The sequence below is a fragment of the Stegostoma tigrinum genome, chromosome 25 (genome assembly GCF_030684315.1).
Source record: "Stegostoma tigrinum isolate sSteTig4 chromosome 25, sSteTig4.hap1, whole genome shotgun sequence".
NCBI lineage: Eukaryota > Metazoa > Chordata > Chondrichthyes > Orectolobiformes > Stegostomatidae > Stegostoma > Stegostoma tigrinum.
Genome location: NC_081378.1, coordinates 48,524,543 through 48,551,343, shown reverse-complemented (window position 1 = coordinate 48,551,343; position 26,801 = coordinate 48,524,543). Strand labels below are relative to the sequence as shown.

The window sequence follows — 26,801 nt, the reverse complement described above, 5'->3', positions numbered from 1 at the left end:
CAATCAGTTTCACAGTAGCCCCAGTGTCTTGAGTGGATGGACCATTGTCCTTTGGCCCTTCTAAATTGGATAAAGTTAATTTCAGACATAGTGAAACTGAAAAGTCCCATCTGATCTTGGTCCATGTTGGTCCAGTAACCACTCTGTAGAAACACTATGACCAATACATAGACAGCAAGGTCTCACAAATAGCAATATGATCAATGATAAGTTGCCCTGTTTTATCAATGTTGCTTTGAGGAATGCATTTTGGCTGAGGCACCAGGAGATCTCCTGATATGTTTGTAATGGCTCTGGAAGCCTGGATGCACCCAGAAATGCTCAGCTGATTCTTGAATGTGCATTGTGATTTGATTTGATTTGATTTATTATCATCACACGTACAAAATACAGTGAAAAATATTAATTTGCATGTACACCAGACAAGTCATACCTTACATGAGTACATCAGGGTAATAGAACACAACTACAGAATATAGTATCATACCGACAGAGAAAGTGCAGTGAAGTAGTAATTCTGACATATGAGGGATCAGTTCATAAGTCTGATAACAGCAGAGAAGAAGCTGTTCTTAAATCTGTTGGTATGTGTCTTCAAGCTTTTGTATCTTCTGCCTGATGGAAGAGGGTGGAAGACAGTATAACCAGGGTGGGGGTGGTGGTGAGGGGGAGATCTTTGATTCTGTTGGCTGCTTCCCCAAGACAATGAGAAGTGTAGACAGAGTCAATGGACAGAAGGCTGGTTTGCATGATGGACTGGGCTGTGTCCACAACTCTCTCTGATTTATTGGCGATCTTGGGCAGAGCAGTTGCCACACCAAGCTGTGATGCATCCAGATAGAATGCCTCCTGTGGTGCATCTATAAAAATTGGTAAGACTCCTTGCCAAATTCCCTCATCCTTCTGAGGAAGAAGAGTGTGCTTTCTTGACTGTAGCATCAAGGTGGATGGGCCAGGACAGATTGTTATTGATATTTACATCTTAGAAGCTCTCAACCACTCCACCTCAGCCATGGTGATACATATGCCGTAAATCATATATTGTCTGGTCTTGCATAGGTATGAGATGGAACACAAACAGAATGCCGAGCTACAGTGCACAGTTCAGCAGCTGCGACATAAACTGGAGAGACAACAGGAAAATCATTGCCAGGTCAGCACATTTCAATGGCACAAAACTTACAAATGTATGAAATAGGAGTAGGAGTAGGTCACTGATCCCTTTGGGCCTGCTGCATTCTTCAATAAGGTTAAGGCATATCTGAATCTGGCCTACATGTGAGTCCAGACTCCAGCAATGGCATTGGCTGCCCTCTGGGTGAATTGGGATATCCAATAAATGCTGCCCTAGCCAAAGACTCCCTCATCTCAAGAATGAATAATAAAAATAATTCCTGTAGACCTCCAATAACCTTTCCTGCCCTTGCTTATCAAGAATCTATCCACCTCTGCCTTAAAAATACTTGGGCTCTTGCTTCCATCCCCTTTTGAGGAAGAGAGTTCCAAAGACTTAAAGCCTTCTGTAAAGAAAAAAAGTTCTCTTCATCTGTGGGGGCCCATTATTTTGGAACAGTGGTCCCTGGCTATAGATTCTCCCATGAAATGATACATCCGTTCCAAAGCTACTCTGCCTCGACCCCTCGGGAAACTTATAAGTTTCAACATGGCCACCTCTTAATCCCCAGCAGATACAGGCCAACCATTCTTCACACGAAAACCTGCCCATTCCAGATATTAGTCCAGAAAACCTTCTGAGAACTGCTTCCATTTTGTCCTCCAGGTGTACCCTTGTAAAAGGAAGTAAAGAACTTACATTTGAATAGGTCCTTTCACTCCAACTTGTCCCATTGCTTTACTGTTATAATTCAGTCACTGTTACAAAAATGTGGGAAAACTGTCAGCCACTGTGTGCACAGCAAGACCCCACCAACAAAAACAAGTTCAATGATAGATAACTGGTTATCCTGCTGTTGGTTGACAGCTAAACTTTAACCAGGAAGCCGGAGAAATTCGCAGCACACCTCAATTGACACCCACCTCAATTTAACCTCACGTTGGAAAACCAAGGGAACAAAGGGTATGGGGAGAAAGCAGGAATGGGGTACTCAGTTGGATGATCAGCCATGATCATTACAGTGGCGAAACAGGCTCAAAGGGTTGAATGGCCTACTTCTGTTCCTATCTTCTGTGTTTCCTATGTTCAGTTCAGCAGAAAATTGCCCTAGTTGATGTGTTTAAGTCTCTGGCACGGGCCTTGAACCCATCCTCCTGAATTCAAGATCAGAGAACTAGCACTCAGGCACAGTTGAGGGCAGCTTTGAGACTGCGTCCAAAACAGGTACAATCTAGATGGAACACCCACCTTGGGCACCAAAGGCAACGGTCTGGATGCCACGAATTCTAGATCTTCACCGACAACCTATCCAGAGAGGTTACAACATGTGCCTGATGCATCGAACTAGGACCTTTTGGTTCAGAGGTAGGGAACATTGCTACAGCACCAACTTCACTAGGAATTATACCCCAGTTCAGGTGTCATTGGTGAGCTGTATAGGAGAAATGGGAATTGACTGCCATTTGCTGGATCATTTCTCGACGGGAGCTGCTGACGAACAGGGCTCCTTAAACTGGGTGGAAGGGAGTGAGGGAATAGAATGTGGATCCCAATCGATGCCAAACATCACCATCAAGCTAACGATACATGGTGGTCCCTGTCTGTGACTGTAATGTTGCTCTGGCTTTGAAAATATACCCCCAAATGCTTCACTCCGAAGGGGCATTTCTTCCCTATTTATCTGAACCTGGAGCCATTGTAAATCCTAGGAATTAGTTTGATGTAATTGACAGCAGCAGCTGAAGGTGTGCATCCCCAGAGGAGTGCAAGTTAAATTGCCTTGTGTTTAATTGGGTGACTTATTTAGGTGCTCTGGTTTAAAATGATGCAGTTAATCAAGTTAAGCATTTTGTCGGTGCACAATGCAGCCAGCATTGTACAGTCAACATTAATTTGTGCTGAGGGAACAGCCTAATATCAGCTAAATCTAGATTCAATCGGCTGCAGTAATGGAGCATGGAGCTTATCTGTTTCCCTTAGAGAAGCATCCCAGGAGATTCATGGCAGAAGGCTGTTATCACTGACCTGCCAACAAAATCTGATTAAGGCAGGGCAGCACAATCCCAGCAGGTTAACACAGCGAGGGTTTTAGTGAGATGTGAGGGTTACACAGCCATGCAATAAAATATTATTGTACATCAGTGTTAGACATGGTATGTAATTGTCTCAATCATTCTTGTACCAGTTCTGAATTACTATGGTTCTTCATGAATAATGGCCCTTTCACACTAAATTGTATTTATACAGTTCCCTGAATGTAAGAAAGCATCTCAAAAGCTCTGTGAAAGAGTTGGCAAATGTGCTTTTGGAGCAGAGAGATTTTGGTGCTTGACAATGGAACCACTATCGAGAAAGAATGATTTTTCTCTCTACACAATTTTGGTTTCAGATGACATTGATCATCTGTCCATAAGATTCCCCCTTTAAGACACTAGCTTAATAATCAGCGATCGGAAAGTATAGGAAGATAGGAACTGAAGCAGGCCAGAGACCCTGCTCCATCATTCATTTAGAGCATGGCTGATCACCCACCTCAATGTCACTTCCCTAAAACCCTGTGATGTCAGTTATATCCAGAAATCTAAGGATCGCTGTTTTGAACTTAGTAATTGAGCTACCTTTGGGGTCAAGGATTTCAACAATTCACCAGCCTCTGAGCGAAGAAACCCCTCCTCTTCCCCATTTTAAATTACTACCCCTCTGTGTGATATTGTGTCCCCTGGTTTTCGGCTCAGTAGACAGGAGGGGCATCTTATAAACAGCCCTGTGTGCCCTGTACAAGCTCTTAAAATTCCAATGAGATCACCCCTCACTCTTTGCGACTCTAGGGCCTCCATCACTTAGACTGTGATTGACTGGTTTGATCACAGAGCCTTTGATGGTCGATTTCACTGCTCGAGTGTGTTCCCTCGCCACTGCATGCTAAACTTCACACCAACTCTGTTTGAGTAAAATGCATGTTCTTTGACAGCTTCTTGCATCATGTTTCAGTTTAGATCAGGTGGACTGTCATTGCAAGGTAAAGCCAGTTCTATGGTGGCAATGTGAGCAAATGAATACAAACTGATGTGTAAATATATTGCAGGATATTGCAATTAGCAGAAACATAGGAGGTCATTCAGCCCATCAAGTCTATGCAGGCTCTTGCATGAGTAGTTCAGCAAATCCCATTCCTCTATTCATTTTCTGGAGACCTATGGGTTATTTTCCGCTTTGGTTCCTGATCTAGAACCTCTGTGCAGGATGAAAAAAAGTTATGGCAAATACTGCCGTGGCCCACATCCCAATCCAAACAACTCAAGCTGACCAGGGGCTCCGGAAGTGACCGCCGTGCCTCTACATTGAAAGCAACAGCGACTTTCTGCGTGTTCCAGGGGCACTTTAGAAATATTCCCAACCTCTCACCACTAAGGAAATGTTCTGGCATTCTGCCAAAGTGGATAACGTCACACCTCTTCATGTTATATTCCATCTGCCATGTACTTTCCCACTTCCTTAGTCATTTTACCCAACCTGTTCAGACATACTATGACACACATCTGATAGGATGTGAACCCAGGCCTTCTGGCCTAGAGCTAGGACACTACCACTGAAATACAAGACACTGTTGTGCATTCCCCTCGCTTCTCCAATTTCACTTGAAGCTTCTTTGCACAAGGTACGTTCCCATCTTGATTTGTGCCATCAGCAAGTTTGGGAACATTACAATTGGACCCTACATTTACAGAGGTTATAAACATGTGTGGACCCACTAAGAGGGCTGCCATCCTGAGAATGATTCTTTGTTCCTGTCATCTACTTTCAGTCTCTTAATCCATTCTCAATCTCTTCTGATATATTTCCCTCAATCCCACGTGTTTTAATTTGATAAATGCTCAAACATGGCTTGTCTCGGACAAATGCAGCACCTTTGTTGTGGAACACTCAGAATCTGAACCATTCTTGTGCCGATCATTAAAATTCATTTATGGGTTGAGTTGCCGCCATTAAATTTGTCAAAATTCTAATCAGTCTAGGGTCTTCACTTGTTTAACCACAAAGACAGGCACTATTAAGTCACATTTAAGGTCATAAACACACTTTGAAACTTGATGATTTTAACAAGCCAAATAAACCAATCGATAAAGATGAATGTTTCAGAGATAGTAGGAACTGCAGATGCTGGAGAATCTGAGATAACAAGGTGTAGAGCTGGATGAACACAGCAGGCCAGGCAGCATCAGAGGAGCAGGAAAGCTGACGTTTCGGGCCGGACCTATTTCTGAAGAAGGGTCTAGGCCCGAAACGTCAGCCTTCCTACTCCTCTGGTGTTGCTTGTCCTGCTGTGTTCATCCAGCTCTACACCTTGTTATCTCAGATAAAGATGAATGGATTGTTTTCCAGCTCGTCTACCTGGTTTGTCCAGTAACAGTTTCCCCTGCATTTCCAGGATATGATTTGTATGAGAGAGAAGGCTGCCGAAGCAGATCATCTGATTCAGGAACTGGAAGAAAAGTTGAGAAGGCCGAGCGACGATGACGGTGGTGCCATGAAGATGCTCCAGAAAATCCGCGAGGCAAACGATGCTGAGATCAAACAGTACCAGCGACAAACAGAACAAGCCTACAATCAAAATGTAAGCGCTACTTCATGTGATTGTAGAATCTTACAGTATGCAAGGAGGCCAATCTGCCTGTGGAGTCGGAAACTAGTCTTGGTAATGATTGCCAAGAAATTATCATTGACGTGGTGTAAAGTTTTGTCTGGTTCACTCGTGGCCTTCAGGGAGAGAAGCCTGCCTTCTTTGTCTGGTCTGACCTACAAGTGACTCCAGACCAACAGCAATGTGGTCAACTCTTAATTAGCCTCTGAAATGGCCTATTTAGTCACACGTTTCAAGGGCAATTAGGGACGGGCAATGAATGCTGGCTTTGCTCGGCCTCCCAAAAATGTATAATTAGAAACTTTATTCAATTTCCCTTTGAAAGCCACAATTATATCTGACCCTTACCATTCCCTCAGGCAGGCCCCCACCCTGGGTTTGAAGGTCCGTCCTCTTGCACTGAGGCAGATTTATTACCAGGTCGTTCCCTTCTCAGTCTTTGCAAAAGTTTACATCCATGCGTCTGGGTGGCACAGTGGCTCAGTGGGTCAGCACTGCTGCCTCACGGTGTCCGGGACCTGGGTTCAATTCCATCTTTGGGTGACTGTCTGTGTGGAGTTTGCACATTCTCTGTATGGGTTTCCTTCCAGCTGCTTCAGTTTCCTCCCACAGTCCAAAGATGTGCAGGTTAGGGTAGATTGGCCATGCTAAATCACCCATAATGTTCAGGATGTGCAGGCAAATTGCGTTAGCCATGGGAAATGCAGAGTTACAGGGATCGGATGGGATGCCCTTCAAAGGGTTGGTGTGGATTTGATGGATTGAATGGCCTGCTTCCACACTATGGGGATTCTACGATTCCTGCAGACTGGGCCTCAGTTTATTGCCCTTTATGAAAGGCGGCATCTGACACAGGGCAGCCCTTCTGTAGGAGAGATGGGTGTGAGCTTGACCTCTGTTTCTGAGCAGCATGTTTGAAGCCACTTCAGTCTCAGAACTGAGCATGAGCCCAGGAGATATGTTGTAAGTTGCTATCGGGAACCCATCAGTACACCAGTTGCGAGCTTGCTAAAGGTTATTACTGCTGCGATAATGAAGTTTAGAGTTGCTGTCCTTTTGACACCCGCATATTAATTCTCATCCTAGCTGATGGAACTGAGCATGTGCCTCAATAAGGAACATATCCAATTGGAGCAAATTCAGGAGGAAAACCAGTGTCTGCGCCAGCACATTAACAACCTGTCGACTGAAATTAAAATGCTGCAAACTAAGGTTAGTGAGAGTCCAAGGAAATGAGACAGGCTGGCCAATCTGGTCAACACATTAAGGAACATTGAGAACTGAATGGGAGGTAATTTAAATTGTTAAATGTGTCCGGTCAGTCAACTGTTCTGGGCCGCATCTGTGTTCAGCCCAAAATCCTCTGACATCTGCGCTCAACAAAAATACATCCAACTCGACCTCGGAAGCTGTGGCTGGCTCGCAGGCCCTCAGGGACAGAGAATGCCAGATTTGCACTTGCGTTTGGTGTGGAAATCTGCTTCCTGATCTCATTCCAGGATGACCTTTCTCCCATTTTTCAAAAGGAAACTGTTTTATTTTCCCTGTGTCTGCCCTTTCAAAGCATTGTTGTGTTTTAAACGCCTGGAGCAAATCACATCCTCAGTACTCGAGGGAGTGGCGTCACAGGAATGCAGATCTGCATCGCGCTGTCACAGGTAAATTGGGGTCATCTCTGACTCCAGCAGCCACACTGTGTTACCAGTTCCGAGGAAGGGTCACCGGACCCATCTCTCACACCCATCTCTCCTACAGAAGGGCTGCCCTGTGTCAGACGCCGCCTTTCATAAAGGGCAATAAACTGAGGCCCAGTCTGCAGGAATCGTAGAATCCCCATAGTGTGGAAGCAGGCCATTCATTCCATCAAATCCACAGAACTCTGTTCTCTCCACCACGGATGCTGCCAGACCTGCTGAGCTTTTCCAACGACTTTGTTTTTGTTTCTGTGTTACCTCTGACTCCAGCATCTGCAGTTTCTACTATCTCTCAGAAACCAGAGTCGTGTCCGCGTTGGCACTGCTGCATTCTTCAGTTAATTGTCAATGTATCGATTGTACAACAAGCACTGCTAAAACAAGGATGTGAGATCCTTATTTGAAAGCACAACTGGGAGGCATATCTGACCTACAGGATTCTAGCTCCATTTTGGCTACAGAGTAAATAACTTGTACACCACATCCTGTTATGGATAAGATCAGAAATTACATGACACCAGGTTATAGTCCAACAGATTTATTTGAAAACACAAGCTTTCAGAGTCTCGCTCCTTCTTCAGGTGTTATAACCCAGTGTCATGTGATTTCTAAGATAACAAAGTGTGGAGCTGGATGAACACAGCAGGCCAAGCAGCATCTTAGGAGCACAAAAGCTGACGTTTCAGGCCTAGACCCTTCATCAGAAAAGCCGTGTGATTTCTGACCTTGTCCATGCCTGTCTAACACCAGCACCTCCACTTCACTGGTATGGACGGTTATGGACACATTTAGGATGTGATAATGGGAACTGCAGATGCTGGAGAATCCAAGATAATAAAGTGTGAAGCTGGATGAACACAGCAGGCCAAGCAGCATCTCAGGAGCACAAAAGTTGACGTTTCGGGCCTAGACCCTTCATCAGAGAGCCTGCTGTGTTCATCCAGCTTCACACTTTAGTACCCTGACACATTTAGGATATTGTCCCTAAAAGGGACATCACACCAGGCACAAGTGCAGTGAAGTCTGAGGACTGAGTAGGTCCATTTTCCTTCAGATTTGAATCAGTTTGAATCTTTACAGCCGAGTGTTCATCTCAGGCAGAAGAAGAATGTTCTGAGCATCCAAGCCTGAGTTCAGGCCTTGTTTAACCTGAGATTGAGAGACAACAGACAATCCTCAGCCATTCCAAATTGTGTCAGAACATCTACTCTTTGAAGAAACCAAAAAAAAAGCTTTAAATGTGATTTTTCACATAAAGAAAACCCAACAGATTATTAGCCAAAAACAGACTGAATGTGTGTTCTTAATAAAGGAGTATTGGCATTTGCAGAAAACCCAGTCCCGAAAAAGTAGAGACAAATGCAATTCCAGTCACAGCTTCCTGCAAATCACAGTCAACATCAATGAATTATATTGTAAGGTTTAACTAATGTGCCTTGTGTTTGTATGGACTACACTAGGCTGATGTGGGGGCCAGTATGAGACAGATTCGTGATGACCTTTGATAGATCATTCTGTATTTACACTGTACTGTCTGTGCAGAGTGGATATTGAGGCTGAATCCAGAGCTGGGGCCTGTCCTGACAATAACAACTGATGTTTATGCAGCTCCTTTGACTTTGCAAAACATCCCACAGCACTTTGCAGGAGCACAAAACAAATAAGACGTGACACGAGCCACATGTGGGTTGTGCAGTTTGTGGTCAGGGAGACATTCCCTGCTTCCCACATCAAATCCTTAGAGTGTCCATACTAACTCTCCAAAGGGCATCCCACCCAGACCCAAACCCCTACCCCTACATTTCTCATGGCTAAACCACCTAACCTACACATTCCTGGACACTATGGACAATTTAGCATCTTACACATCTTTCATCAGTGGGAGGAAACCGGACCACCCAGATGACACCCCACACCGACACGGGGAGAGCGTGCAAACTCCACACAGGCAGTCACCCGAGGGTAGAATCAAACCCGGCTCCCTGGCACTGAGAGAAGCAGCAGTGCTAACCACTGAAACTCTGTGCCACCATCTGCAGGAGATGTTTCTGCCTTGAGTCACTAGGGTCAGCCTTATTGAGCTGGAATGGGGGTTAGAGACACAAACACCAGGAAAAAAAGAACACATGCTGGATAGTCTCGGCAGAAAGCAGCCCCATCTCTAAGGGATACACAGGTTCAGGACAAAGAAGGTTTGACAGCGAAGAACTCAGAAGCAGGATCTCTGCAGAGGATGAGAAGAGGTCCCAGAAGTAGCGTTCAGTTCAAGAGGCACTTCTACCTTAAAAACAGGGAGAAAGACTCTGGGGATAACAGCCACAGCCATCTGGCTAAGAGGGTTGAAGAACAAATCAAGAAAGAGATACTGAATTAGATAGAATCTTATATAACCATAAATTAGAGTACCAAAGGCTGTGGCCCACCTGATACCAGATCAGACATATCTTGTGGTGCATGAAGAAGAATTTGTAAGTTGGGAGTTAGTGGCAGCTCGGATATTGGGCAGGTTCAAGTCATACATCGATAGATCTTTCTAGCTACTAATGACGCCAAGTTATTTGGACAATTTCTGTGGTCGGGTTCATGTGGAAAGGTTCAGCAGGTTGGGCCTGGTACTCACTGGAGTTTGCAACAATGAGAAGTGATATTAAACATGTAAAGTCCTGATGGGACTTAATTGTGTGGATCCTAAGAGAATTTTTCCCCTTGTATGCCTAAGTCTGAAACTAGTGAGTGCAGTTTAAGAATCCAAGCCTCCCACTTAAAACTGAATGTGGTGGAATTTCTCCTGTCCAAGAGTCTTTGGAATTCTCTGAACAGTGGAGGCTGGGTCATTTGAATATTCAAGATTGAGTTAGACAGATTTTTGATTGATGAGGGAGTCCAGGCTAATGGGAGAGAGGCAGGAAAATGGTATTGTGATCTCACTCTGATCAAACAGCACCTAATTGAATGGCAGTACATGTTCAATGGGCCAGATGGCCTAATCCAATTCATGTGAGCTTGTGGTGGAGCTAGAGATCCTACTGAGGAGGTATTGGAACTAAGGAGCGGAATTTAGAAGTTGGATCACAAAGGAAATAATGATTTTCCCAAGCTACACGCAAATTGGTATAAGGAATTAGAAAAAGAGAACATAACTGAAGGTCTGGGGAGGGTAAAGGGGGTCCATTATCGAAGAACATTGGTATCAATTCTGAGAAAGGAAAGGGCAGTATTGATGAAAGCCTCCGACTGTAGCAGAACAGGATGTGTATCCCAGCTGAAAGAGTAAGTTGGAAGAAACAAAGGCTTTAAATCTAGTATGGTGAGGTTGGAATGTACAAGGAATGAACTGAGTCTTGCAAAATATAAGACAGGAATAAAAGGCGTAGGATGTACAATAATAAGGACAGGAATTGCCCAGGAATAAATAGGATCATAGGACAGGAAGCTAAAATACTTAGTACAATTAGGAAGAGGAACTGCTATGAGAAATGAATTAAACATCCGTTCAGCAATCAGCTGTAATTCAACAGGAGATCTCAAGGTGATAATAAATTGTAATGGACAAGTACGGTTGGGATTATTGAGGGAATCCTTTGGGAAAGTCAACACTGACAATGAAACATCGCCAAATACAAAACATGTTTAGAAATAAAAGAGACAGCAAAGGGGGATGTGAAGTAGCTGTGCTTATTATAAATAATAGTGACAATAGATAAGAAATGATGCAGTCATCAATAAAACAGATGGATAATTCATCTATCCAGAGATAAGAAAACAATGAAGGATCAATATACAATTGATAGAGATAATCTACAAGACTATCAAATAGTGGAAGTGAGGTTGAACAGGAACAATGCCAATAAATTAGAGAATTGAATAAAATAGAGGAAGATAATAGTGGAGACTCACTCCACCATTGGCAAAATACCTGCAGCTCCAAGTACAAATCAGCTGCCTGCTTCTTTTGAAGAGTTCTGCAGTCCACATGCAGTGCTATCACGGGAAAAATACTCTAGATGCAAAACTCCACCAGGCAACTATACTTCACAACTCACTGCAGCTTCCCTGGCATTGTCATTTCCCAGCCTGCCATCTGGAAGGAAGGTCAGACAACTTCTCTCCAGGATGTTTTCACTTGTATGGTAATGAGCGTAACTAGGCCTCGTGGTATTAGGGGAGGTGATGGTTTAGTGGTATTTTCAAGAGACTATTAATTCAGAGTCAACAAAACCAGAAGTTGCTGGAAAAGCTGAGCAGGTCTGGCAGCATCTGTGAAGAAAAAAAAAATCAGAGTCAACGTTTCGGGCCCGGTGACCCTTGCTCCTTTTTGTTCCTGATTTACAGCATCCCGCAGTTCTTTCGGTTTTTAACCATTTCAGAGGTTCAGGTAATATTCTGGGGACCCATGTTTGAATCCCATCACTGTAGATGGTGGACTTGAATTGAATAAAAATCTGGAATTGAGTGTCTTATGATGACCATGAAATCATTATCGATTATTGGATAAACCTGTTTGGTTTACTAATGTCTTCAGGGAAGGAAATTGCAGTCCTTACCTGGTCTGACCTACATGTGGCTCTGGAGCTACAGCAAAGTGGTTAACGCAGGTTAAGCAATTAATGCTAATCAGGCCAACAAATTCTCAATGTCATAAGGAGTTATTTAGGGTAGGTGATCAAAACCTTGTTTAGTTAGGTGACTACTAAGGAACAAAGGAATATTTTGGAGAGGTGGAGAGATTTTGCAAAAGAATTCTAGAACTTAGGGTTAAGATGGTTGAAGCCAACACTGGGTAAAGGATGTGAATGGTAGACAACAGAATTTATAACACAAACACCAACTATGGGCTGGAGGAGTTTACAGACAGGTCAGGAAGGACGGGACCATGAAGCTCAAGGATATAAATCTTATAATTGGGGTGTTGCCAGACCAGAACCCAATTTGCGATAAGGAGCATTGAAGGTGTGAACAAGGCCTGGTACAAGTTAGAACGAGGTATCAGAGTTACCACCATAGAACGTGGTTGAGTGAAAGGTTTGATTTTCATGCAGTACCAACCCAAAACTTTAGTCAGTTTTGAAGCTGCGAACATTTGTTGTGGAGATGTGAATGACGCTGGCAAGGGTTGTTTATAACTGGTGCTGGACTTTCCTGAGTTGACATGCCTCTCTTTTCCATCACCTAAATACAGTCCTGACATAAATCAGCAAAGCCACCCACACACATAGAGCGAAACATGATGGTTTAGATCTCCTGAATCAGCAGTGGCAGAGATTTTAAAGTCACATAGAAAACATAGCCCCTAAATCTTTTTCAGGAACGCTTTGTCACCTCATCTGGTAGATCACAGCTGGCAGAACAAGATAAAGAATTCGAAACCTTGTATTACACAGACAGGACTGAAATACTTTACAAATCTGTTGGGGGGAAATAAACAGACAGTAAGGAATAAATAAAAAAAATGTCAATCAAGAATCTTTTCCTCCATCAATCTGTCTCACAACAGATAAAAATAATTAAAAATTGTAAAAATTCTGTACGTGGATGGCAGTTTATCACATACTCGAGAATCTTCTGTTGTTCAGTAGGAAACATTGGCTAGCCCCCAGTGAATCTACATCAATCACATTTTAACCATACGGTCATTTTAATAGAAAAGACCACATGCACTACTTGCACATAACAGGTAACTGTACTCACACATACATTCTTACAGAGCCCTGGTAAAAGTGCATCTGGAATATTTTGTACAGTTTTGGCCTCCTTATCTGTAGAAAAACACACTAACCATACAGGCTCTGCAATGAATGTCCACTGAACAAATTCCTGGAATTGTGTGAGGAAAGACTAACTAGACTGCATCTTTAACAACTGACAGATGATCTCTTTCAAATCCGTACAGAATTCAACAACGTAGGCGAGGGGAGGACATTTCCCCTGGTTGGATTGCAAAATCTCTCCACCTCTCCAAAATATTCCTTTGTTCCTTAGCAGGAAGGTCAGCAGGCCTGGCAGCGTCTGTGAAGATAAAATCAGAGTTAATGTTTCGGGTTCAGTGACCCTTCCTCAGAACTCGAAACATTAACTCTGATTTTGCCTTCACAGATGCGCCCAGACCTGCTGAGCTTTTCCAGCAACTTCTGTTTTTGTTCCTGATTTACAGCATCTACAGTTCGTTTGGTTTCTACAAGAATCAAGATGTCCTGTTGCAGCTTTATAAGACTTTGGTTAGGCCACACTTAGAGTTTGGGACACCACATTACAGGAAGGATGTGGAGGCCTTGGAGACGGCGCAGAAGAGGCTTACCAGGGTACTGCCTGGATTAGAGACTATGAGCCCGAAAGGGAGGCTAGAAAAACTCAGGTTGTTTTCTCTGGAGCAGCAGGGATTGAGGGGAGATGCATGAATAGGGTTGACAGTTAGAATCTTCTTCCCAGAGCTGTAATATCTAATACTAGGGGACATGCATATAAGGTGAGAGGGGGAAAAGTTCAAAGGTGAGTGAGGGACAAGTTTTTTTACACAGAGTGTTAGGAGTCTGGAATGCCAGTGGTGGTGTTAGTAGAGGCAGACATGATAGGGGCTTTTAGACAAGCACGTGAATATGCAAGAAACGGAGGGGTATGGACCATGGGCAGGCAGAAGGGACTAGTTTAATATGCCATCATGTTCGGCACAACATTGTGGGCCAAAGGGCCAGTTCCTGTGCTGTGCTGTTCTATGTTCTATGTTCTACTTAATAAAATCGTTGATGGATGTTGGGATTGTGCGGTGAACAACCATGTCCCAATCTTCAGTAACAAAGAAAGTAAAGCATTTGTACCCATTAAAGAATATTCACACGATCTGGTCTTCTGCTCAGCATTTTAACATGCAAAAATATTCCGGTCACCTACATATACACTATGTGAATAATACTATTGAGATCGCAGGCCTAATGATAGTGTGCATTACTCAGTTATGATTGACCAGTCATAAAAGCAATTAAGCTGTATGGCTGAATTCCCAATTAGCCACACTGCAGAAACACTGCTGTCCTGTTTTTAGTCAAAGCCTGGTAGAAGTGAGGGGTCTTTGTTTATTTACAGTAGGAGAGTTTGCGATGCATGAATGGTCAGAAGATGAAGTGACAAGCTGCATCTCATTTGTTAAGCACTGTTACTCAGAGAAATGTAGCAGAGATGACAAACACATAACTTGAGTCAAAACAGTTATAAAATAGTGATCAGCCACAGCAGATTGCAGAATTCCTCAGGCATTATCTATCAGTCGGGGAAGAGAATATACTTTTTGGGTGAACAATGCTCAGAGCTGGTTCTTTAATATGCTGCACCTGAGAGGTTTCATAATGATCTGATTAGACCTGTTTTACAATGAGAAATATCTCAATAATTGTCTAATTGGCTCTTAATGAAGCCTGAATTGAATGTTTAAAATTATAATAAATCAAAACAGAACTGTCCCAGTGATAAACCTGGAGAATTTGCTCACTAATTCATATTCTTTACAGAGTTTTAGAATTTTTAAGACCCTCATTTCTGTTCTGACAAATTGAGATATAGTACATAGGCCTGATAAGATTGCAAATTGGTGTGTATGTGCACATGATCTAAATTTTCACTCCCTCTGAGCCACAAATGAAGGACCAAGCAGTTTATTTCTGTGATCTGTGAGGGTGAGAAGGATGAGCAGAGCTTCCAATACAAAATGAGAACTACAGAAACAGGAGGAGGTCAGTCCTCCTCAAATCTGAGGATTTGATTGATCAATCAATCTGACCAGTTTACTGAGATAACAAGGTGTAGAGCTGGATGAACACAGCAGGCCAAGCAGCATCAGAGGAGCGGGAAAGCTGATGTTTCGGGCTTAGACCCTTCTTCAGAAATGGGGGCGGGGAAGGGGGTTCTGAAATAAATAGGGAGAGAGGGGAAGGCAGATAGAAGAGAAAATAAGTGGAGAGGAGGCAGACAGGTTGAAGAGGTGGGGATGGAACCAGCAAAGGTGAGTGTAGGTGGGGAGTTAGGGAGGAGATAGGTCAGTCCAGGGAGGGCAGACAGGTCAAGGAGGCAGGATGAGGTTAGTGGGTAGGAGATGGGGGTGGGGCTTGAGGTGTGAGGAAGGGACAAGCTGGGCTGGTTTTGGGATGAGGTGGGGGGAGGGGAGATTTTGAAGCTTGCGAGGTCCGCATTGATACCATTGAGCTGCAGGGTTCCCAAGTGGAATATGAGCTGCTGTTCCTGCAACCTTCGGGTAGCATCGCTGTGGCTCTGCAGGAGGCCCAGGATGGACACATCATCTGAGGAATGGGAGGGGAAATTGAAATGGTTAGTGACTGGGAGGTGCAGTTGTTTAGTGTGAACCGAGTGTAGGTGTTCTGCAAAGCGGTCCCCAAGCCTGCAGTTTCTACTATCTCTGAAACAATTTTAACCCCACTGCGAAGCCTCTTCAAAGGCCCCTTGACCTGTCCATCCTCCCTATCTCCTCACCTACACTCACCTTTACTGGCTCCATCCCCATCTCTTTGACCAGTCCGTCTCCTCTCCACCTATCTTCTCCTCTATCCATCGTCTATCCACGTCCCCCTCTCTCCCTATTGATTTCAGAACCCCTTTCCCCATTTCTGAAGAAGGGTCTATGCCCGAAACGTCAGCCTTCCTGCTCCTTGGCTTGCTGTATTCATCCAGTTTATTATTTCAGATTCTCCAGTTCCTACTATCTCTGACCAGTTTACTCATTCAGTTCATAGAATTCCTATTGTGTAGGCGGAGGCTTTTTAGCCCATCGAGTCCATGCTGACCCTTAAAGGGTATTCTTCCCGGACCCACCCCGTAGCCTGTAACCCTGCATTTCCCATGCCTAACCTGCACACTATGGGGCAACTGAGCACTGCCGATCCACCCTAACCTGCACATCTTTGGACTGTGGGTGGAAACTGAAGCACCCGGGGGAAACCCAGCAGACACAGGGAGACTGCGCAAACTCCACACAGATAGCTGCTCGAGGGTCGAATCAAACCTGGCTCTCTGGCGCTGTGAGGCAGCAGTGCTAACCCTTGAGCCATGGCGTCACCCTGTTAGCCTGACTCTGACTAGTATTTTAACATCATCTTCTTGGCCTGATTCCATGTCCTTTCATATCATTGCTGACAAACAGCTGTCTGAGTAGCCCCGGCCTCCGCTATTTTTGAAGGAGGTGTTTCAGATCTCCATAAGCCCTCTTGTGAATTTGTGGTCCCTGATATCAACCCTCAATGGCCCAGCTTTAAAGAGAAAAGAAATTCTTTCATTCATATGGCGCCTTTATTACTGCTTTTATGCCTCAGTGCTTTACAGCCAGTTAAATACTTCCTTGTTGTCTTGCAGGAAGTGTAATAGTCAATTTGCACACAGCAAATTCCCGACAACGACGATGTGACAATGATTCAATAGTCAGAACACTAGGGGCTACTCTCCTGCTTCAAAGTAGTGCCATTTTTTTACATCCAGCTGCAGAAGCAGATTGTGCCTCAGATTTATGAATTTAATGAATGATTGTATTGTCACATATATTTTAGGGCCAGAAATACAACAAAATACAGTGACATGCTTTCATTCAGTGCCGCAGAAAGATATAGCTGAACGAGAAGCCCATCTGTGTTTAAATTCCGAGCCAGCTCAGAACCATCACCGCTGCACTGCCGTCTACGCCAAACCCAACTAACATCGAATTTACTGATCCTCAGGAAGCATCTTTCCCCACTGAACCAGTTGACGTGAGGTTCACATTTCATCCGAAAGGCAGCACCTCCAACAGTGCAACACCTGCTCTGCACTGCTTGGGAGTGTTCAGCAGTACTTTCAGGTCCTGGAATGGGACTCGAACCAAGACTTTGTGAGGTAGAGGCAAGAGGGCTATCCCCTGAGTCATGGCTGATGTGTAGTGGTACGGTTATGCCCCCTGGTGTCCCCTTCAGCTGGAAACAGTTACCCTAACAAACTGTGTATTGAGCTTGAACATCTCTGTTCAGCTCAAAACAATGCATACCCTGCTACCTGTTCCCAAAATGTAACTCTTTGATCTCCAGTAGCATTTTAGTGAACCTGCTCTCCATCCTGTCCCATGTGGAAAACTGTCAATTGAATTAGCTTTATTGTCACAGGTACTCAAATGAGTCCAGTGAAAAGTTTACGAGTTACCATTCATGGTGCCACACCTTAGGTACCTCGGTGCAGTTTCTTCAGTACAACTTCTAAAGGAGAAAGATTTAGAGGAATAAAGAAATAAAAACTCCAGCATTTCAGATTGGCGTGCTGGTCCAGGAGACTGCCATGCTGGGCTAAGAGGAGACCTCACTGTGTTTGCGCTAAGGCTAAGAGCCCTAGTCTGTGCTGAGGCTGGAAGTTCAGGACATTGCCAAGAAGAGAGAAAAAAACACAAAAGAGAAAAGCAAAGAAATAAAGGCAGATGGAGCGGACAACCTCCAGCTGAAGCGTCCCACTCTGCCACCACCTTAGAAGTAGAGTAGGTGCTAACAAGGGTACTAGCTTTCCTCAATTCTGCACCAAGATTGGGTAAAGAATGTGTCTGGTGCTATTTCAGTGAAGCTAGTGGGTGAAGATGGCATGGACTTTATTTTCTTCACTGAAGTACCATCAAACCTACTCCAATGTCTACCCCAGTACCTATCAAAATTAGGGCCAAGGAGAAAAGTTGCAGAGAGACTTCAAATTCAAGACAAAGCATGCTTTCCAGGCACATCACTGACTGTCAGAAGCTGCTTATAGCTTGACACACGCTCAGGGAGCCTCCAAACAGAAATGTCAAGGACTTATTAATTCCATGATCCATATTCTGTCACTCTGCTGTCTGTTCTGGTTAGTGCTTTCGACTTTCAGCAGACATTCCCCAGTTATAGTAAGTGATTATCAACAGTTTATGTTGCATGTAGCCAGATGGCTTTATCCCACAAGCTGGACGGTTGCTGTACAAAAGGTTATCACCACTTCTTTCAAAATATGTGTTCAACCATGCACCAGCAATCAATATGAGTGGCCTAAAGTAGGTACTGATCCCACTGGGAGGCAATGATAAAGCAAAGATCTGTTCAAATCACCTCATACCAGAGTGGTCTTCCTTTTGTTTTGTTTGGGCAGGAAGGTGGACGTGAGGAATGTTGAATCAGTCACAATCTCATTGAATTGTGGAACAGGTTTGAGGGGCTGAATGGCCTGCTCCTGATCCTATTCCTTACGGCCTTATGGTGTTGACAAAGGACCTGGTGGCTAGGGGAACCTCTCACACCACCCCCACCCCATCTTGTGATTTGTTTGAGTCTTTCCACACCCGCATTTCCATTCGGTCCATGCCCTGTCCACTCTGGACCCTGATCTCCCACTGGGCATGCAGACTCACCCATCCTGGCAACAAAACCACACAACAACATCACTGCTGGATGAGACCATTCTGCCCGTTGTGTCTGTGCTGGCCCAGTAAATGAGCCTGACTTAGCAGCCATTCCCTGTAATCCTCCATATTGTTTCTATCCCAATTATCATCTAATGCCCTTTGGAATGCCTCAATCGAACCTGTCCCCACCACATTTCCGTACAGTGCATGCCATACGCTAACCACTCATGGAATGAGAAAGATTTTCCACACATTTTTCATTCATTTCACTTGCAGACCACTTTAAACGCATACTATCTGATTCTTGATCCTTATACAAGCTTCTACTCTATCCAGCACCTTCATGATTTTGAAAAACTCTATTAGATCTCCCTCCTTCACCACCGTTTCTCCAAGGAGAACAGTTCCAACCTCTTACTATTACGGTTCCTCATCCTGCAAATCTAGTGAAAGGGATGGGTTTTTACAGCACGTGACAATAGTTACATGGTCGCCATTAGACTAGCACTTTACTCCAGATGTTTAAAAATGGAAGTCAAATTTCATTGTCTGCCATTGTCAGATTCAAATCCATATTCAGGGCAGCACGGTGGCTCAGTGGTTAGCACTGCTGCCTCACAGCAATGGGGACGTGGGTTCGATCCCAGCCTCGGGCGACTCTCTGTGTGGAGTTTGAACATTGTCTGTGTGGGTTTCCTCTGGGTGCTCCAAATTCCTTCCAAAGATGTGCAGGGTAGGTGGATTGGCCATGGGAAATCCAAGGATAAGGAGTGGGTCTAGGCAGGTTGGTGTACACTTGATGGGTTGAATGGCCCAATTCTAAAGTGCCGGAATTCTATAACATCCTCAGAACGTTAGCCTGGGATTACTAGTCTGATGATATTACCATGGTAGCGCTGGCGCCCCTTCAGTGTTTCACCATTAGGCTCTTCTCCATTGTCCTGGGACCTCTGCCTGAAGGCTAGGATTGTGATGGCAGGGGTGGAAAAGAAAGACGAGCACACTGTCACCACCGAGCAGCTTTGGGATCGGGAGTGAGTTCAGATGAAGGTCCAGGAAGTGAGCTGTATGAAGGAGATACATATTGTTAGCTTCAAAAGTTTCAGTCCAGCCATGGCTGTCGTCAGTCTCATCTCCTTTGAGGCCAGTGTGAGGTGCTGTTCCCCCTATAGATCAGGGGGTGCAGTCTTCAGTTGTGTATATTATCCCTTAAGAGAGGAAGAGCTGTGTAAGTGCTTACAAGACAATATGTGAGGCTGTAACGGGTGAATGGCTAACAGCGAGTGTAAACTGTGAGATGTCAGGCTTGCTACGTTGCTGAGTGAGTGAGGTTGACGTGAGTTATGAACATGTCAGTTTGATTGAGTCTGTTGCTCAGGGTGTGTTGGTGGGGGGGTGGTCTGGCGTGTGGAGCAGTGGAGGAGGCTGGTGGTTCAGGTGGTGTAGTGGGGCTTTTGAAGTTAGATTCACCTCCCTTCCCTACTCGGGTGAGGTCATTGAGCTTCTTTGGGAAATGTATCCAGGTCCTCGGGGGCAGGCACTGCTGGCTCTGACCTGCCTCCCTTCCCCCTGACCTCCATTCCTATTCTCTACTCAGTGTTTACCAGGGGGTGCCTTTTGGGAATTTTCAATTTTTGGTGTTGGGAATGGCCAGTGTTTGGCGTTGGGGATGGTCAGTGTTTGGTGTTGGGGACGGAGATGTCAGTGTTCAGCGTTGGGGACGGTCAGTGTTTGGCTTGGGGACGGTCAGTATTTGGTGTTGGGGTGGTCAGTGTTTGGTGTTGGAGATAGGGTTGGTCAGTGTTTGGCATTGGAGATGGTCAGAGTTTGGCATTGGGGATGGTCAGTGTTTGGTGTTGGGGAGGGGAATGGTCAGTTTTTGTGTTGGGGACAGTCAGTGTTTGGTGTTGAGGATGGTCAGTGTTTGGTGTTGGAGATGGGAATGGTCAGTGTTTGGTGTTGGGGGTGGTCAGTGTTAGGCGTTGGGGACGGTCAGTGTTTGGCATTGGGGATAGGGTTGGTCAGTGTTTGGTGTTGGGGATGGTCAGTGTTTGGTGTTGGGAGTGGGGATGGTCAGTGTTTGGCGTTGGGTATGGTCAGTGTTTGGCGCTGGGGACGGTGAGTGTTTGGTGTTGGGGATGGGGATGGGATGGTCAGTGTTTGGTGTTGGGGATGATCAGTGTTTGGCATTGGGGATAGGGTTGTTCAGTGTTTGGTGTTGGAGATGGTCAGTGTTTGGTGTTGGGGATGGTCAGTGTTTGGCATTAGGGACGGAGATGTCAGTGTTTAGCGCTGGGGACGGTCAGTGTTTGGTGTTGGGAATGGGGAAGGTCAGTGTTTGGCGTTGGGGATGGTCAGAGTTTGGCGCTGGGGCAGTGAGTTTTTGGTGTTGGGGATGGGGATGGTCAGTGTTTGGCATTGGGGATAGGGTTGGTCAGTGTTTGGTGTTGGGGATGGTCAGTGTTTGGTGCTTGGCATTGGGAGCCGTCAGAGTTTGGCGCTGGGGACGGTTAGTGTTTGGTGTTGGGGATGGGTATGGTCAGTGTTTGGTGTTGGGGACAGTCAGTGTTTGGTGTAGGGGACGGTCAGTGTTTGGCATTGAGGATAGGGTTGGTCAGTGTTTGGCATTGGAGATGGTCAGAGTTTGGCATTGGGGATGGCCAGTGTTTGGTGTTGGGGATGGGAATGGTCAGTGTTTGGTGTTGGGGGTGGCCAGTGTTAAGCGTTGGGGACGGTTAGTGTTTGGTATTGGGGATAGGATTGGTCAGTGTTTGGTGCTGGGGACGGTCAGTGTTTGGTGTTGGGAATGGGGAAGGTCAGTGTTTGGTGTTGGGAATGGGGAAGGTCAGTGTTTGGCGCTGGGGACGGTCAGTGTTTGGTGTTGGGAATGGGGAAGGTCAGTGTTTGGCGTTGGGGATGGTCAGAGTTTGGCGCTGGGGAAAGTGAGTTTTTGGTGTTGGGGATGGGGATGGTCAGTGTTTGGCATTGGGGATAGGGTTGGTCAGTGTTTGGTGTTGGGGATGGTCAGTGTTTGGCATTGGGGATAGGGTTGGTCAGTGTTTGGTGTTGGGGATGGTCAGTGTTTGGCATTGGGGATAGGGTTGGTCAGTATTTGGTGTTGGGGATGGTCAGTGTTTGGCATTGGGGATAGGGTTGGTCAGTATTTGGTGTTGGGGATGGTCAGTGTTTGGCATTGGGGATAGGGTTGGTCAGTGTTTGGGGATGGGGATGGTCAGTGTTTGGCATTGGGGATAGGGTTGGTCAGTGTTTGGTGTTGGGGATGGTCAGTGTTTGGCATTGGGGATAGGGTTGGTCAGTGTTTGGGGATGGGGATGGTCAGTGTTTGGCATTGGGGATAGGGTTGGTCAGTGTTTGGGGATGGGGATGGTCAGTGTTTGGCATTGGGGATAGGGTTGGTCAGTGTTTGGTGTTGGGGATGGTCAGTGTTTGGCATTGGGGATAGGGTTGGTCAGTGTTTGGTGTTGGGGATGGTCAGTGTTTGGTATTGGAGAAGGGAACAGCCAGTATTTGGTGTTGGGTACGGTCAGTGTTTGGTATTGGAGAAGGGAACAGCCAGTATTTGGTGTTGGGTACGGTCAGTGTTGGTTGTACAGCTCGTCAGTCAGGACTGGTCCCGGGATCCTGGACAAGTTTCACCCTCAAAAACCAATCTAGTTGAGCGATTTTGTTAAATTGAAATGTATTACAGCAGGCTGCAACTAAGTCTGAGTCACAATAAAATCTGCTGTTATTTTGTATATTCACACAAAAGACTGTCATCATTTAAGGCATCTTTCTGTGAGGAAATGTAAAGATAAATATAGAATAATCTTTCAAAGCAGACTGGAAAGTTATTCACTGGATTAATAACCAGTTAACAATTTATGAAGTGACCATCTGAATTGTGCATCATGCCGCCTGGATAATACTAAATTTTATTGTAGTGTAACAGAGCTCAGCAATTGTCTCAGCTTTACTGAAGTACACAGTTTGAGTTGGTGAGGATAATGAGTTGGCTGTCAGACCTGGTTTGATGAGCAAGAAATTGCACAATTAAAGAGCAGGGAAATCTGAACTCTCAGGCATTCTGTGCATGTCAAAACTTTGAAATGTAAAGCTGTGTGAGAATGAATATCATAAAGATTAAAGAAGGTACAGAACAATGGGTTCAGATGTGATAGAAAGAATTACTGTGCATCTGAACCCACGTTTGGAAATAACTCATGATTATACAACACAGAGAGCTGCTGGTGTGGTTTGTATTGTGATAGATTTTATTGGAGAAAGTCCAACATGGAGCGTGATAAATAGTTTGTCATTTTCAGAACAGTAAAACCAAAGGGGTTGATCCAGATTTTGAGGTCAATGTCGCACTGACAGTAATCACTGCTGATGTTGAAAGTGTAACACTCTCCGTGGTTGATTTCCTATGCCAGTTAATTTGAATTTGGCATCAGGGCATGTAGATTCATCAAAGAGGGTGAGCAGCCAATCATATTGAGGTATGCTCACAGACAGCAAACAAGGAAGTAACTACATTGATATAGGCTTCACAGTTTTTCAAACTAAAGGGTCACACACATTAATTGCTGGAAGTATCACAAATAAACTTTAAAAAATAAGCATAAAACTCTGTGGAGAAATTTAACAAGTGTACAATTGGCTTTCTTGGGCCAAAGAGTTTTTTTTAAAGAAATACCTACAACTTAGTGTAGAGTTATAAATCCGGTTACACCTCAATGATAAGATGTACGTTTTTGTAACTGGATACGTTAAACGCTAAATGGATAGGCTCACGTCAGTTCAGTGATTTCTAATTTGTTTCCGATTGCAAGAACAGCACCTTCTGTGGTGAAGCAAGGGATTTTCATATTTCATTGCGCAAGTAGAGATTTCAGAAGCTGCTGCTGGTCGCTCAGGTATTATAAAGACAGCTGACAATGTCTCCAGCTGCAAAATCTGACCGAGGCTGACCAAACAGCAGGACTATGTGAGATCATATTGGATAATATGTATAGGAGCACAATGCAAGTCAAATCTATCTGCCTGCTCCATATTTAATGTTCTTATTTCTCTCATACTTAAGTTAATCCTCAGAAAATACTGTTTTGCAAGAAAATTTTCTTTCGTTTGATCTTTTTTACAGCTGCTAGCTGAGGAAGAAAGCAAGGTTGCTCTCATTGACAAGTTGAGTTGTGAACAGCAAAAGAACCAGCAACGTATAAATGATTTGAAGATGAGATTAGAGGTCAGTAGACTGCCCTTTCAGTGATGATTGCTTTATCTTTTGCAATGAAACAATTAAGGCATGGACTCTGATACTGCCAAGGGGTAATAAATTGAGGTGGTAAGTGTACAACAGCAGTCCATCAGGAGGCAAAGCTATTGATGATCTGAGGTTTTGGGCTCATAGAATCTGCACACTGTGGAAATAGGCCATCCAGCCCAACAAGCAGCGTTCTTCATCGTAACCTCAGCCAGTGGGGGGATTGAACGTGTGGCTATCAGCATCACTCTATAGCAGAAACCAGCTATCCAGCCAACTGAGCTAGCCAACTCATGCAGAGAGGGTTTAATGGGCTGAAAGGCCTACTCCTGTTCCCATATCCATAATTGATGTAATCTATCTGATGTCAGGATTTGGAAAGAAGTGAGACTTTGGAAAATAACCATTAGGTACATTGTTAAAAGAACTACAGTACTATTCAATGAATAAATGTAAGCATAACTGTTGGCAAAAACATCACATTGAATTTTGCATGCATGTGCGTGTGAGAGGGAAGTGTTCATGAAGGAGAAAGGGATGAATGGATGTGGAGTGGGAAGAAGTAACTGGAATGGGAGAAATGTGTGTACAGATAAAACATATTGGATTTAATGGCTTGTTTGCTTGTGATAGATTTAAAGTTTAAAATCTTACGTTGCATATTGAAAATTGTCCCAGTTTCTGGGACAAGGTTGGATGGATGGAAAGCATTCTGAGCCCTCTCTTGGAACTTAGCAGTCAGACTGTGCAAGTACAGAGTGATACTATCTGTATTAGAAGTTACTGCCGGAGTCGATAGCCCCTGAAATTTGTGTTAACCCAGACCCATTAACTGTAGTGCAGATGGCACATCAACTGGTGTTGCATGCTGTTTCATGAGGTTGAAAGGGCTAGGTGTGCTACTGATTAGCATGGCATTTGACTGGGAGGCAATATTGTGAGCGACTAGCGCAAGTAAAGCTAGCCTGCTCCTCTGAAGGGGGTGGCCCATTGTAGCTGGAGCAGGGGCAGGGGCGGCTCCTGAATGTGACCTGAGAAACACCGAAGGCAGTGCAACATGACAGAAAGGTTTTCAGGCACTGCACTGTAGACTGATGAAGGAGATGAAAAGTGAGAGATGTCCTGTATCCACAAGGGGCCAGGAGTTCCTACACACACACACAAACACACACACACACACACACATACACACACACACACACACACACATACACACACACACACAAGGCAATGGAAACCATGGTGGTCAGATCCCTACCTCTAGAGCTTGCTGAAGCTCTCCTAGCTGATAAAGCTGAGTGAATGCATTTCATTTGCCATGTCCCAGGAAAACCATGCCAGTAGCCTCTGATGCTGCTCAATGCACTGCTCCACCACTCAACCACCAACAATCTCTCGCAATCACAGCTCACTTTGAACGTGTATATGCTACACTGTGTGCCCACATACTTCACAATGCTATATATCTCACAGCTTCACACATCGCCAGCTCTTCAAGTATAACATCCAGAATCCCACTGCCTTCACTGACCCATGTCCCTCTCTTGCCAAGACAAGGTGAGCCACCCCAGCTGGACATGGAGGCAGTGAAATCCCTTTGCGATCTGATACAGCAGTGTGCATACATGCAGTGCGTGGAGCGATGTGCTCACAGTCAATAACAACCCACAGCACTGAGAAATTGGCCATCCTCGCAAAGTAGGTCACCACTGCCTGTTTCTATCTCTCGGGAAAGAGAATGGAATGTGGGTAGCTCTCAATAACCAGGGAGAACTACCTCACAACCAGTATGCAGCAAACTGTGAAAAGATCTCCAACTCAAGCCTTGAAGGACACAGGTGCAAATCGGTTCATTGCCCTAGGCAGCATCAAAGGCATTGGTAATGCAGTCCACACCTTAGAGCCATAGGGATATACAGCACGGAAACAGACCCTTCGCACCAACTTGTCCATGACGACCACATATCCTAAATTAACCTCGCCCTATTTGCCAGCATTTGGCCCATATCCCTCTAAACCCTTCCTATTCATGTACCCATCCAGCTGCCTTTTAAATGTTGTAATTGTACCAGCCTTCACCACTTCCTCTGGCAGCTCATTCCACACACACACCATCCTCTGTGAGAAGACATTGCCCCAAAGGTTCCTTTTCAATCTTTCTCCTCTCACCTTAAACCTATGCCCGTCTGGTTTTGGACTCCCCCCATCCTGGAGGAAAGACTTTTTCTATCCACCCTATTCAAACCTCCTTTCTATAATTCTGATTTTTATCCTTTTTGATTTCATAAACCGCTATAAGGTCTCCCCTCAGCCTCCTGATGCTCCAGGGAAAATAGCCCCATTCTATTCAGCCTCTCCCTGTAGTTCAAACCCTCCAACCCTGGCAACATCCTTGTAAATCTTTTCTGAACCCTTTCAAGTTTCACACCATCCTTCCTATAGCAGGGAGGCCAGAATTGGACGCAGTATTCCAAAAGTGGCCTAACCAATGTCCTGTACAACCTGCAACATGATTTCCCACTCTTATATCAATGCACAGACCAATAAATGCAAGCAAACCAAATCCTTTCCTCACTGTCCAAAACTGCGGTTGAGCTGTAGGTACAAGGTTTCGGTCCTTATGGAAGCTCAGGCCTCTTGCAGATTGTTCCCCACTGGAGATTTAGGTCGGTAAGTTTCTCCGTGAACTGACAGGTGCTACATCCCAATAA

General features: G+C 44.8%; 1 protein-coding gene across 4 annotated transcripts in view; it reads left to right on the top strand.

Annotated features, from left to right (window-relative positions):
- Nucleotides 1-26,801, top strand: part of LOC125463072 (prelamin-A/C-like) — a 114,742-nt gene that overhangs the window by 37,765 nt on the left and 50,176 nt on the right. For 3 of the 4 annotated variants that reach the window (XM_048553743.2, XM_059654802.1, XM_059654800.1), the window contains exons 5-8: nt 1,060-1,153; nt 5,544-5,729; nt 6,843-6,968; nt 23,971-24,072. In XM_048553743.2, the coding sequence (XP_048409700.2) occupies nt 1,060-1,153; nt 5,544-5,729; nt 6,843-6,968; nt 23,971-24,072 (508 nt within the window). The remainder of the gene's footprint in view (nt 1-1,059; nt 1,154-5,543; nt 5,730-6,842; nt 6,969-23,970; nt 24,073-26,801) is intronic. The other variant, XM_059654801.1, reaches the window with a different exon arrangement.